Here is a 15185-nt window from a genome sequence, read left to right on the forward strand (position 1 = left end):
TACTTCTGGGTATTTCTCTAAAGAATACAAAAACACTAATTCAAAAGATTTATGCACCTTGATGTTTACTGCAGCATTATTTAGAATCACCAATATATGGAAGCAACCTAAGTGTCCACTTATAGATGAATGGCTAAAGATGTACAATGCACATGTACAATGGAATAGTATTCAGCCTAAAGGAGATAGAATCTTGCTATCATGACAACATGGATGGATCTTGAGAATACTAAGTGAAATACATCAGATGGAGAAAAACAAGTATGTATGATTTCACTCACATGTGGAATATAAAAGCAAACAAACAAAACAAAAAGAAGCACGCAGATACAGAGAACAGACTGATGACTCACAGAGAAGAGGGGGAGGGTGAAATGGATAAATGGGGTTAACTGTATGCTAACGGATGGAAACTAGACTTCTGGTGGCAAACATGCTGTAGTGTATACAGAAGTCAAAATTTAACATTGCACACATGAAGCATATATAATATTATAAACCAATGTTATATTAATTTAAAAAAATGTTTAAAGAATTTCTTAATGCATTTTAAATAAAAATCAAAGTAGAATTGAGTCAAATAGTGTCAATGGGGATAGCGCAAAAATAAAAACTGAGAGATATTAAGGAGTTAAAAATAGAAAGGACTTGGACATTTATAGAATGCAGGAAGTGAGGAAGAAGGAGTAGTTAAAGATGACTTCAGAGTTTCTGTCTTGCACAGGAAGCTGGGTAATCCTGAATAGGAATCATGAAAGGAATAGGTTTGAATGGAAGTACATGAGTTTAATTTGGGAACTTCAGGTTTAAGGTGCCTAGGGGAAATACAAGTGAGTTAGTTGACATCTGGATAGTAGACATCTGAATGAATATTTGGCTTAAAGCTAAGGGAAAGATCTTGTTTGGAGACTGGGAGCTCATCAGCACAAAAAGGAAGCCTTAGAGAAGGCGAGTTTATGGGTTAGGGATCTAGTTATGGTGAAAACTGGCAAGGACCCACAAGAAGAGGAAGCACAGGTGACATCAGAGAAGAAACAGCCAGGGAGGTGGGACTATAAAGTCGGGAAAGATAAGGGAGAGCCTTCTGAGGCAGGACTGGCCCACCGTACAGATAATTCTGAGTGTTTAGGGAAGGTGAGGCTCAGAACCAATGACTCTTTCAACTTTGTTTTCTACAAATTGGTGCTACATTGTTTAGAATAGTGTACAAATGTTCGTTTTCTCTTTGCTCCATCCTCAGAATATTCTTTTAAGTAGTAGGAGAGAAGAAACCTAAACATCTTAACAGAAAGACTGTTGGAAGTGCATTTTAATGTCAATTGCTTCTCAAATTAACAGCGATAAAACTAAATTCAAATGTACTAAATTCTTTCCACATGAGAAATTATTCAATAGTATCGGGATATTTAATGAAGTAAATAAAATTCAAGGGCCTAACAATCACAGTGCTTTTATTTAATGTTTAAAGATGTATGAAAATTCCAAAACAGGAGAATAGCTCAGTGCCATATGTTATGGTTACTCTGATCTGAGAAATTTCATACTCCATGAAATATGGTTGACATTTCAATCCACAGTAACCTATTTGCAAAGTATTCATTTGCTGCTTACTTTATGCATAACCAATAAAAGACTGCCATTTTATGATCCATTAAAAAAGATGAAAAAATTAAATAAAATTGTGAAAGACATTTGCTGAAACTAATAAATAATTTACCTCCAATTTGCATATACTGAAAATTAAACTGGTAACTACTCAAAAAGTTATTAAAATTATGTCAACTGAAGATATTTTGAAACCAAATGCTACTATTTAATACTCTGTAGAGCTTTTTAAAAGTTAGCTTTATGAATAATAAATTATGAGTTGAAAATCCAATTTCATATTTGTGAATAAAGATTCAATTTCTAGTTATGAATATAGATGTAAATTAATGTTTCATCTAAGAATATTTTCTTCAAAGGGTAAAAGGATAAAATAATTAAATAAAATAATTTCTTTTTGAGATACTCAATATAGTTATATAAAACTGAAACAAATACACTGCAGTCAGGAAGATTGCTAGATTTTAGAAGAAAAAAATGCTGTATCAGAGAAGTACTGGATATCACATCTAAAGTTGTATTGGAAATGTTTTCAGTATTACACTGAAAATAAGCCCTTTTTAACTGCACTGTGTATTTTTTAAAGTGCTCAAAAGATGCTTAGAAAAGATCACTCAATTTTTAGTGTCTTTCATCCAAAAATGTCAAATGTCTTAATAATAGTAAAATCTTTAATAATATAAAATTTAAAAGTAGATCTATAAGAGGATTTAAATACATATTTACTTCCCCAGAGGCTTAGTTGGTAAAGAATCTGCCTGCAATGCAGGAGACCGGGGTCCGATCCCTGGGTCAGAAGATCCGCTGGAGAAGGAAATGGCAACCCACTCCAACATTCTTGCCTAGAGAATCGCATGGACAGAGGAGCCTGGCAGGCTACAGTCCATGGGGTGGCAAGAGTTGGACACGACTTGGCGACTGAACTACCACATCTTCCGTATCATCGCATGGCTGCCCCTCCTGGAACACTTTTAGTTACCAAAACACTCACTAAATGATTCTAATTTTTACAGAACTCTTCCTTAGACTGAGCTGAAATGTGCCTCCCTTTATCTTTCATTGTTCTCTTGTCTTTGGAGCAATACAGAGCAAATCAAATCTATCTTTCACACAACAGACCTGAAGTCTGAAGGAAGCTGAGGTGTCACATCTAGATTATGTCTTTTTCAGTACGTTAACTGCATCCTATTTAACATTTTAACACTTGACCACATTCTGTTAGCCACCCCCGGATGTACTTGAATTAATTATTGTTTCTCTTAAAAGGTAATCTCCAGAACTGAAAGTCATATTTAGGATCAAGATTCAATGCAGATTAGGTGAATTTATCACATTTACAGGGCTTCCCCATGGCTCTGCCTGCCAATGCAGGAGACATGGGTCGATCCCTGGGTTGGGAAGATCCCCTAGAGAAGGAAATGGGAACTCACTCCAGTTTTCTTGCCTTGGAAATCCCCTGGGCAGAGGAGATTGGCTGGTTACAGTTCATGGGGTCACAAAAGAGTCTTAACATGACTTAGTGACTAAAAACAACAACAACATATGTACAAAAATGTACAACATTTGGCCACCGTGTGGCCTAGTGCTCCTAGAATGAGTGGCTGAGTTCCCCTACAGACATTCACCCCAGCACAAGAGGCTGTCATGGCTGTAGCTTGGTGTCTCTGGAAGGCCAATGTCCTGGCAACTGGAAGGAAACCCACTGATGGACACATTCACATCTAGAATGTCTGCTATGTGGCCTGAGTGCTGTGGATGCTTCTGGACATGATCCATCCTCTGGTCCCCTACTATAAGGAGTTCATCTCAGGCCACGGCTTTGCTCAGAACCAGCTTGTTATTTGGAAGCACTCAACCATGGGCTTCGCTGGTGGCTCAGCCGGTAGAGATTCCTCCTGCAATGCAGGAGACACGGGTTTGATCCCTGGGTTGAGAAGATCCCCTGGAGAAGGGCATAGCAACCCCCTCCAGTATTCTTGCCTGGAGAATCCCATGGACAGAGGAGCATGGAGGACTACCGTCAATGGGGTTGCAAAGAGTTGAACATGACTGAAGTGACTCAGCCCACTTACTGAGTACAACCATGGCCAAGGTGGCTAGGCTCACAGGTCACACAATTCAGGTCCTCGGTCCAACCATGAGCTCACGAGGGACCCTGCAGCTATGGCACTGCTCTGATTGGACCCTGAACGAGGGAGAAAGTGGGAAACCAGGGCAGCAAAGCAGCCTCATCTGCCGTGTCACCTGTTGAGGACCAATTCATCACCTCAGTTTTGGAGTGGTTTTTAAAGAATTTTTCTGATTAAAAAATTGTGTCAAGTCTCTCTCTCAAAAAAAAAAAAAAAACAACAACAAACTGACAAGATGAAATTCACCTAACCATACAAATATATTAAAACTGTTCATGTGAGGAGCTAGGTTAAAGGCAGAATTTGTCAAAACAGGAAAGGGAAATGGGATTAATTTTATTCCAGGCAAAATTAATTATACTGAAAAAATAACAACACTGAGGAAAAGAAGATTCTATCACCAAGTCAGGCTCTAACCCCAAGTCTGCCACACATGCATCTCCGTGATCCTTCAGTATCAGCTGCTTCAAATTTTCCACATACACTGATGTCCCACCTCCTCTTACTCAAAACACTCTGTCAACTGTCTTTCCGCACAGCCTTTTAAGAAAACTAATACTATCAGTTTCATCTGATTGAGATATTTATTTCATATTTGCCAGAAGATTCTGGCCAATGTTTTTGAAAGCACATTTAACTATACCATATGCCTCCTTAAATCATCTCTATCAAACAAGCTGTAGGATAAGGCTCTGGTTCATTCTGTTCTGTTTTTCTTTCTTCACAATGTGTTTATGTATATTTACCCAATTTGCTCTGTTCTTCTTGCCAAATTACAGGTTTGAGATCTCAACTAGTGCAGAGCAGCTGTGCTATTGTTGATGTCTCACCAAATAAGGGTCAGCAAATAAGCCCATTTCGCGAGAATGGTGACACCTGCACATTCCACTCGAAAGGCGACTGCCCTCGAAGGGGTGGGATCCACCGGGCTTCACAGAGTCCTTCCTACTTAAGACATTTTGGTACAAATAAACCACTGACATAAACTACCTTCCAATCCATACATCTTTCTAGGTAAGACAAGATGTTTAACCACAGGACATTTTTAAAAATTAAATTGTATCCAACGGAAAAAAAAATAGAAAGGAATTACCTCCTTTACATTCTTTCTGTTTAATGACTAAGAATCTGTGCATTTTGGTGTAAAATTCTCTACCAAATAAAGAAATGTAATACATAGATATCCCCTCAAAGAAAGGACTCCAAAGGCCCATTCTAGCAACACTAAGCAATGATATACCCAGATAAGATTTGCCCAGATAGCTTTAACTTTTGGTTACTCCATGACATGTTGTACACGCAAGGTAAGTCACATCAGTTGCGACCCCACGGACTGTAAGCCCACCAGGCTACTCTGTGCATGGGATTCTCTATGACATCAATTTTCAAATGCAAACTTATGTCCTAGTTACCCTTCTACATCCTTAATTCCATCTCCAAAAAAACATCTTCATGTGAAGCCTCTTTGAAACCAAAATTCATGAGCCCTGGATTTTTAAAGGGATCATCCTCAAAGAAAATGTGTTTCAGGAAGTAACATAAAGATAAGAAAGGGACTGAGCAAGCACTCTAATGAGATGAGGCACATATCCGGGGCTCCAGCTCTGAGACTGTGCATCTGGCTTTGAGGCTGTCTGTCTAGGGTTACTTCACCAGCATGCTGTTAATTATTTAAGTGAGAGAACAGGGGGAACCATCACCACATCTGTCACCCTCACACAGGAAAAACCTTCATTCATTGTTGGGCCAGATGTGTTTATTTGAAACACAGACTAACTAGCGACTTAATGGGTTTGAATCCTTAGCCAAAAGCTAATTAGACAAACATAGTAAGCATCAGTCACCTTACAAGGCTAAACTGTTTCAGTGGTGTTGATTTTAATCCAATCTCATAAGAGGGCTCATCACCTACAAAAGTATCTGAAGGAAATGCAAGGCAGAGGAAAGGTCCAAATGACTTGCAAAGCACTTAGTGGAACACATAATGATGTCGCCAAATGTCCAACAGAGAAACAAACAAAATCTTCTCCAATTTTGCCTCAGTGGTATCATGTACTTGATACAAAAAAGAGGAAAGCAAAATTATTTTAGACAGATCTCCTTCCAAAACATTCTCAGCTAGCTTGTAGGTGAAATATTAACATCCAAAGCCAAACAAAAGATGATTTCTTGTGCCTGATATTTTTTGAAAATCATATAACATAATAAATATCAGGCACGAGAAACCATCATTTGTCTGGCTTTTGACGTTAATATTTCACCCACAAGCAAGCTGAGAAGAGGATTTGTCTACAAATCACTAAAACATTCAGGCAGTATGTATGGCAGCCTATTCAAAAGGGGACTGTGCCCCAAGGCAAGTTCTACAGAAAACGAATTCAGTGTTAGACAGAACAGGAATATTGCATTTTATAAGTACTTTGGAGAAGAAAGTAAGCTGTCTTACCTTACTCGTCATTACCATGAAAAATCCAACTTAGTTTTCTGCTCTCTTAAATGATATAACCCCCAACAGAATTCTGATCATCTTTCTCCTACCTAAAATACCCAGTAACCAAATGCACTATTTTAGTCCATATATAAATAATGAATCAAAACGTTTGAGAAACACGTAACAAATATTTCACAAATCTATTATGTGTCCAGCATCATGTCCAGCAAGAAACAAAACAAATTCATTCTAGCAAGAAGGAGACACAATAACAAACAAATGCTTTGGAGAAAAAGTAAACCAAGAAAAGGAAATAGAAAGTGTTAGACTCAAAGGAGGGAGTAGACTGTAACTGGGAAGGGCTTCCTGAGAAGATGACACATAAACAAAACTTGAAGAAGCTGAGCAAGTGAGACAAGAGGGGAGGAGCCTCTTAAGCAGAGAGAACAGCATATGTAAAAGATGCTGGAGTGGGAGTAAGCTCACGTGGTTAATGAAGAGCAACGAGGCCAGTGTGCCCATAGCAGAAGGGGCAAAAGAGTATAAAGTCAGAGATGCAGCAAGGGCCAGATCCTGTAGAACCTTGCAGAACATTGACTGCAGTGATGACTTTCAGTGTAATGTAGAACTCATTATCAAGGATAAGTGAAGGTGATATAAATTGATCTGTTTTAATAGAATCACTTTCGCCAAAGACAGAAGCAGAAAGAGTATCTGAGAGGCTAATAACCGAACCAAGAACTGACAGTGGCTTGGTTTAGGATGGATCAGTGGAGGTGGTGGGGAAGGACTGGATTTTGAATATATTTTGAAATCAGAGCTGAGATTTGCTGATGGCCTATATAAAAGAGAGCAATAATGACTCAAAGGTTTTTTGTTTTTTTTTTTCCTGAACAACAAAAAGGATGGAGCTGCCAATGACTAAGACAGAGAAGACATGCTTTGGGGGAACAATCAGGGGAGTCAATATGGAGTCATAGATTCAATAAAATAAGACCAAACTTTAAGTCAATAGATTTACCATTGTTAACACAGGACAGTATTGTTCAGAAAGACATTGAGCCTCACTGTGCCCTTGGGGTAAAGATGGCTCAATGTAAAATGGACTGGCCTTAAGTTCAAAGGCAGTCTAATTTGATATAAGCACATTATCAATAATGCTAAATTAATATATGGCAAAGAAAACAAATACTTTTTATAGAAAGAAAAAAGATTCTGATAAGTGTTATTTTTATGTTATACAGCCCTTTATAACCAATTTAAAATAGAAAGCTGGTACCACTCCAATTCACTCAGTTGACCAGAACCAATGTCCAATAGATATCCTGCATATTTAAGCATCCACATAATTCAAGTGCTCAAGTCAACTTCAAACTGCTAAAATAATTTTCTTAGGTTCCACAAACGAAAATATAATCCTCCCTCTCTGAACTGTATCCTATTCATTATCTTAAACATATTGCATCCACTACTGTTGAACAAGAGAACATGTGAACTATTCACGGACATTTTCTGCACAATAAAGAGAGCGGAGGGAAAAGTCACAGATGGAAATATTAAGTTACTGATAAAATTATCTGTGCATTTTAGGTGACTAAAATAATAGCCCTTCCTCTAAACTAAATAGCTCTTAGTTTATCCAGGTATCATGGTTTATTGCCACACCAAAGAACATAAGAATATAGACCTTAACAGGACTGGGACACAACTTAAAGCACAAATATTTCCTAGTCTAAGTTGTGCCTTACTGAACCACATTCCTTTTGCTCTTCAGTCTTAATATTTAAATACTATACTAATTAGTCAAAATCCCACTTTTGAAATTTGTGTATGTGTGTAAATTCAATACACTAAAATTCAAAACACTGGCCATGGCTTTACTATTTAAAGACTCTAACAATAGATCTCCAACCTACCCAGATAAATATTTATAGAGTCTTTTAATCAATATTTAAGAAACAAGATAAACAGACTTTACCAATTTCAAACCTACTAAGAAACGTATAAAGTACTAACCAGGGTGATTTGCCTAGGTTTTACTATTCCATGTTCAATCTGTATATCAACAATAGATGAAACAACTACTGTGTATATTGTGTCACAATTTCCTTATAATTTGTAGCTAAAAAGTTTTTAAATGTTTTAATGAAGCACTTACTCTCCAACTTCATGCAGGGTAGGAGCAGGACAAAGCATAGAATTCTGTTCCACACTTACTGGCTTTACATCTAGAAAATAAGATGCCATTGAATTAATAAAGGGCTTTATGTATCTCATGCAGTTTTATTAATGATATGAAGAGATACAGCAATCAGTGTTCAAGTGTGGGGCATTAGATACATCAGCATGAAAAAACAAAAAGATACTCATCTAAAGAAAGAAGAGAAGGAACACAGAATGAAAAATAGATTATATGCCTTATTGATATACAGTACTGGTAAATCAGAAATTATGATTTTTTATATAACATTCACATATAGTTTGTAGATACTACAAAATTATCACCTTTTCTCCCTCAACTTTGTCAATATATTAGATATTCAAGAAAAAATGATGCATATTTTAAAAGCAGAATTTTAAAATGATAAAGAAGATAAATATCCAAAGGATAATAAATTTATTTCAAGAGCTTAATAAAATAATTGGGTCTATAACATATAAACAGGCTTCCTAGGTGGCTCAATGGTAAAGAATACACCTGCCAACGCAGGAAATGAGGGTTTGATCCCTGGATCCTCTGAAGATCCTCTGGATAAGGGAATGGCAACCCACTTCGGTACTCTTGCCTGGAAAATTCCACAGACAGAGGCGCCTGGTGGGCTATAGTCCATGGGGTTGTAAAACAGTCAGACACGACTAAGCAACTAAACAACAACAAATAATATATAAATACATTTTAGAGAATACTTAAGTTGCCTTGTAATTTTAATAGATATGAGAAAAATGATCTAGACTATAAATATTCAGAAAAGCTACATGATCAGATAGGTAATCTTAGAATGCAAATGATGAAAATACAATCTGACTCAATTTATTTGAGATTTATTTTAATAAATTTAATCCTATATAGCTAAACATAAAATATGTTTCTATTATAATAAACTCCAACCCATTATCAAAAGAAATCAAGTAAAGTTAATGCTTAGATATAGATGACTGCTGCTGCTGCTGCTGCTAAGTCGCTTCAGTCGTGTCTGACTCTGTGCGACCCCATAGACGGCAGCCCACCAGGCTCCCCCGTCCCTGGGATTCTCCAGTCAAGAACACTGGAGTGGGTTGCCATTTCCTTCTCCAATACAGATGACTACTAAATAAAAATACTAAAATAATTTTTCCTCTTCAGCTGTAGAACCTACTAACAAGAGAGTTCGTTACAAATATTATTGCCTTTCCTTACCAAAATGATGATTTTAATAGAAAAGATAGGAATTAATGATGCCATTGACCATGCTGAGACCCTTAACACTTTAATTCAACAAACATATTGAGCAGTTACTTTGCATGCAGACAAAGCTGTGCTAAGCAGAGAGTTTATAGCAGTCAGATAAACAACAAAATTGTAGATGATCCTTTCAACAAATATTTCTACCAGAGTTCACAGAGTTGTAGCATCTGCCTTACAGTATAAAATTTTAGAAGACAATATAATCACCAACAAGGAGAAAAGTCTTAAAAGAGAACCAAAAAGCCCAGAATATTAAGATCTATTTATTTAAAGAGGAGAAGTTTTTCTCAGAATAAAGATTAAAAATGTTACACTCATCTGCTTTTCTGAAAGTCAAGCTAGGCAAAGTGAAATTTAATTCCTTAAATATGATAATTATCAACAAATACTGTACCAGGGAGACATTAGAGACATATCTTTAAGGCAGGAAGTCTGTCCTCAGGAAACTGGCTGACAACTTATTTGCAAATTAGACAAAGACAGCAAGTCTTACTACTTATTACCTCAATAAGGAGTAGAGTAGTCCAAGATTGGTAGACTTTCAAGCAAGAGTGACAAGAAACAAATGTCGAGAAACAGACAATTAAATCAGGGGGTGGGTACAGTCCATACAGAATGCAATCAAGAAAACGGGGTTCAATTCTCAGCTCTGCCCACTATTAGTTGTGTAATCACAGACAAGTTACATGACTCTTTCAGGAACAAGGCCATAATTTGTATAATGAAGATACTTCAGATATGGTCCAGCATTTAATAAGTTATGAACAACTGTTGCCATTACTAAGTAACTATTAAGGGGTCGCAGAAGTCAGACATGACTGAGTGACTGAAACAAACTGAACTGAACTGAAGTAACTATTATTACTACTTGCATTATCATTGCACTTCCTTTCTTTACTGATTAAAAAAATATAGCACTGTTGGTTTCAGCTGAGAAAAATACTTCATGCTGAAATACTGCACAGATATTAAAGCGATACTGAAATTACGGAGACATACTCATTGTGTATGTTTCATTTATAGTGTAAGTACAGAGAACACTGCCATTCCGACTCCCCAGGTTGAATCCTCTTCCATTCAAAACAACTTGAAATTCCTCTAGAAGTAAAAGAAAGAATAAAAAATGTAAATGATACTTTACAAAAACAACAACAAAAAGCATCACTTGAATCAAAAGCATCAAGGTGCAAAGAACTTTTTAATACTATTCGGCCAACTAATAACAAAAGACATGGTCTTACTAGCTTTCTTAGACCTTCCAAGGAAATACAGTGGAGATGCCTTTCACTGCCAGGTAGAGATGCATTATTTTACGTTTTGAACAAAGTGTTTTCCAATAATAACCAAAAAGAACTGAAGTGCAATTGACCAATAGAATTGAAGCACAACAGTCATTCCAGACAGATACTGTACAAACTTGCCCAAATTCTATCCCGAGGAAAATATCTATAGGAAAGAAAACCCTTTGTTTTCCTCTTATCTTAGGTGCTGAGGTATGAGAATGTGAAGAAGTTAATGCCTCATTTTACCTGGTTCTTAGAACAGTCGTGTGTTATATTTTCTTTAACCTATGACACCCCATACAGAGGCTCTTCTTTAACAGTTTCTTCACATATCTAATCCTACTTTTAATTTCTGTTGCATACAGACTTGTAACTCATCAAAAGTCAGGCATTTTGGACGAATAATAATCTGTGGCCAATTAGTAAAAGAAGTTGATTTGATTCATACTCTGTGTAAGAGGAGCAGTCACTAAATGTTAGAGAGTGAAATAATATGCTAGAAGTTTAAATGTTTATATCTTTACTGCTTAGCTGCAAGAAGATATGTCAACTCTTTTAATAGTAATTAACTTTCAATCCTCTTCAGAGACACCCTACCCAAGATAATCTAACACATATCTAATAATTAACTGTGGAAGAAAATGCTGCCATGCCATTGTCCATTCAGTGTGTTACTGAATGTAAAGAATGTTCTTATATGTTACAATAAAGTGCAAGTGAAATGTAAAATGTGACTCAGGAAAAGAACTTGAGCTTTAGGAGTCAGACAGACAAGAATCTAACAGGACATTTACTAATAGCAACTACTAAATACATTTCTGTCTCAGTTTCCCCATCTGTGAATCCAGGATTATAAAACTGCTGAATAGTGTTGTTGCGAGGATTAGGTCAAATTATAAATGCAAAGAACACCATCCCATTCTAGAATATTCAAATGCACTATTCCTCTTAAACATCTCAATAATCATTAATGAAGGGTGGGTCTAAAAGATGCCTGCAATGCAGGAGCCCTTGGTTTGATTCATATGTCAGGAAGATCCCCTGGAGAAGGGAGAGGCTACCCACTCCAGTATTCTTGGGCTTCCCTGGTGACTCAGCTGGTAAAGAATCAGCCTGAAATGCGGGAGGCCTGCGTTCAATCCCTGGGTTGGGAAGATCCCCTAGAGGAGGGCATGGCTACCCACTCAAGTATTCTTGCCTGGAGAATTCCGATGGACAGAGGAGCTTGGCAGGTTACAGTCCATGGGGTCGCAAAGAGTCGGACATGACTGAGCGACTAAGAACACAGAACACTAACAGATGTAGAATTTCATCCCATGTCCAGCAGATGGGAGGCCACCAGGCCCAATATTTAACTTTTGAAAGAAAAGTTGGGTTAAAATGATCTCCAGGTTAAAACTTGAAGAAATTATATAAGCCACAGAGAATCCCACTCTCTTTGGGTTGGATGGCTTGAAAGTGCTAAAACCTGAGTCTGTTTTTTAGCACCAGTTGATCAAGCCACCTGCTTCTTTCCTGCCATCCACGGTGAGCTGGCAGGGACATACTTTGGCCAGGTCATCAAAGCATGGAGCTCAAAGTCTACAGATAAATGCCTGTTTGTATAATCAGATAAAAGAGAAAATTTCCTATTTTATTTTACTTGTCATAAGAAAGGTCTCAAACATGAACTAAATATACAGAAGATTTTAAAAGCCTGTCACACAATATGTTCATTATTTAAAATAACACTCCAATCTTAAAAATTTGAATTTAAAATAGAAATATTTCAAGGAATTATTTAAAAATTCTTGCAGAAAAAGATGCCAAAAAATTAATTTTGCTATTCTCTTTCCAACATGAGTTTCAAACCATATATTTTAACTAGGAAAAAAAGTACAATTTCTTACAAGGTATTTTTAAATTCTAACTACTTACGCCCCACACAGACACTTGAGGGCCGCAATTCCAGGATTTCAGTGCATGACTGAGCTAGTATCTAAAAAGGAAATAGAAAAGAAGACCAAGATATGTAACTAAATCATAACATGTAAAATGAATCATAAGATTACTAATAATCTGCAGTCCTCCCTTTACAATAAATGGCAGAGAAAATTTATTAGCCACATATACAGCTACCAAGCTCTTATGAAATTTCTGTGTCACCTTTTAGTATATATTTTAAGTCTGTATTCTGTAGGAATGCTTATTTGATTAGAATAAATACAGATAAGCACAGATAAAAGGAGTTGTTGCTTCAAAGTCTGGAAGCCTTGAATATGAAAAGATAACTAAAATTTCTCAATAGCCATAAAATAAACGCTAACTTTCCCATCAAGCAAAAACAAGACAGCAAAATCAGACCTCCTATTTAATTATGCTAATTTAACATTTTCTATTAAAAGATTCAACATGATACCAATAAACAAACACTTCTTTATTTGACTCTGGCATTTCTATTCAATTTCTCTGCCTCAATTCCCATGGATGCTAATCCTCCTTCCATGCATCAAACATTACACTTGCAGAACACAGGCCCCTTGTATGAGCCAAATATTATTCTCAAAAGCACAGACTCTCTACTCTAGCATTCCCAGAGCACAGGAACAGAACAGCTCTTCTTAGCATGTTCTGAGAGACAGAAACCACCATACAAGGCACAAGGCTACAAGTGAAAAGCAACAATGATGAAATAAGCTGCTCCTCATGGACTCAACAATCCTGTCTTTATTTTTAGAACTGCTCTGCACTACATTAGCAAAGGCAGACAAGTTCCAGATGATCTTTGAAAGACATTCCTTTCTTGCTAGAAGTTAAGGACAGACGATGTACAGTAGTTTCCAGCATCTCCTGCTCACAACTAAAACAGGAAAGAAGGACTGTGGCACGATATAGAAATGCTTTCCATGCTTTCTTTAATAACAGTAGAAATATAAATTGTCAGACTCTAAAAATCAGCTGGTCAAATCATGAAATTTTTGTTGTTGATTATGCCCCTCTGAAAGAGGGTACATTTGTACTTTTCAGGCTCATTTCCCAGTGAATCCACTTTTCACATAGTGATTGAGGAGTAAAATACTGTAACTGAGAAACTGAGTGAGATCTATTTAAACTCAGAAATGAACAAAGAGATTCCACCATCACCCAAAGACTTTCAGGGCCTCAACAACTCTTGGTCTGCTATTCTATCTCCGATAATCAACACCCTTTGAAGAGAAAGCACCTAGTTCATTTAAGAATTGAGGATCACTGTCAAAAGTTAATGTACCCTCTTGGAGAGAAAGAATCTCAAATCACTAACATCTTTAAACTGTCTAGTCATAATTCAGATAACAAGACTCTGAAGGGAACAGAATACAAAAGTTTTGCCAAAAGAGTAAGAAGCTAAAAAGGTTCCAGTTAACAACATAGGTGCATTATTGCTCTAGGTTTGACCAGTCTGAGATAAAAGTGAGAACTGAGCCATGAAAATGGAAGGTCAAAGGAAAGCATAAACCCCTCACATCTATTTTGCTATTGCTACTGCTAAGTCACTTCAGTCGTGTCCGACTCTGTGTAACCCCATAGACGGAAGCCCACCAGGCTCCCCCATCCCTGGGACTCTCCAGGCAAGAACACTGGAGTGGGTTGCCATTTCCTTCTCCAATGTGTGAAAGTGAAAAGTGAAAGTGAAGTCGCTCAGTCGTGTCTGACCCTTAGCGACCCCACGGACTACAGCCTACCAGGCTGACAACAATTCTTGAAAGAATTTATTTGAAAATAAATCCTATTAAGAAGACTGACTCATCTTAGAGCTGATAATCTTTTTACTATTCTAGTTACTTTAGGCACACCTTTATCAGCATTACAGAAAAATGTTTTGAGTGTTGAATCACCCCCTCTATTAAAACACAAACTCTTAGAGCATAGAAATGGGATATCACACTGTGCAAGCCTTCCAGGAGTACAACATTGTTTTGTACTCACAGTGCAACCAAAAAAACACTGTTAGAGAATAAAGACCAAACATACTGATTAATGAGAATATTAAAAATGTCTAGTAAGCAAATCAATAATCATAAAAGGACTAAGATAAAGCAGAATAAAGTGAATTTATGTTTTTACATAAATGAGATGCCAATGTTGGAAAATAATGTCTCTGTCTACATGTCTTTCTGAGGGAGGTCTGTCCCTCTGTTACTGTTTTTCTTAGTTTCTTTCCCTCCTGTATCTGTGAACCACAGGGTTGTTAAAGGTTTTTAACCGACAGTTGAGCCCACAGGGCACAGATTGGGTTGGAGGTAAAAGTGTGACCTTTCAGTGGGGAGAGGTCT

The 15185-nt window shown here is 37.0% G+C and overlaps 1 protein-coding gene across 1 annotated transcript in view; it reads right to left on the minus strand.

Moving 5' to 3' along the window:
• ANTXR2 (ANTXR cell adhesion molecule 2) overlaps window positions 1-15185 on the minus strand; it is a 178920-nt gene that overhangs the window by 120445 nt on the left and 43290 nt on the right. Inside the window, exons 8-10 of the mRNA XM_055433967.2 lie at window positions 12811-12871; window positions 10610-10708; window positions 8324-8393 (exon numbers count right to left, since the gene is read on the minus strand). Of these exons, the coding sequence (XP_055289942.1) occupies window positions 8324-8393; window positions 10610-10708; window positions 12811-12871 (230 nt within the window). The remainder of the gene's footprint in view (window positions 1-8323; window positions 8394-10609; window positions 10709-12810; window positions 12872-15185) is intronic.

The sequence above is a fragment of the Moschus berezovskii genome, chromosome 5 (genome assembly GCF_049115385.1).
Source record: "Moschus berezovskii isolate FMDL1 chromosome 5, NW_MosBer_1.0, whole genome shotgun sequence".
NCBI classification, from domain to species: Eukaryota; Metazoa; Chordata; class Mammalia; order Artiodactyla; family Moschidae; genus Moschus; species Moschus berezovskii.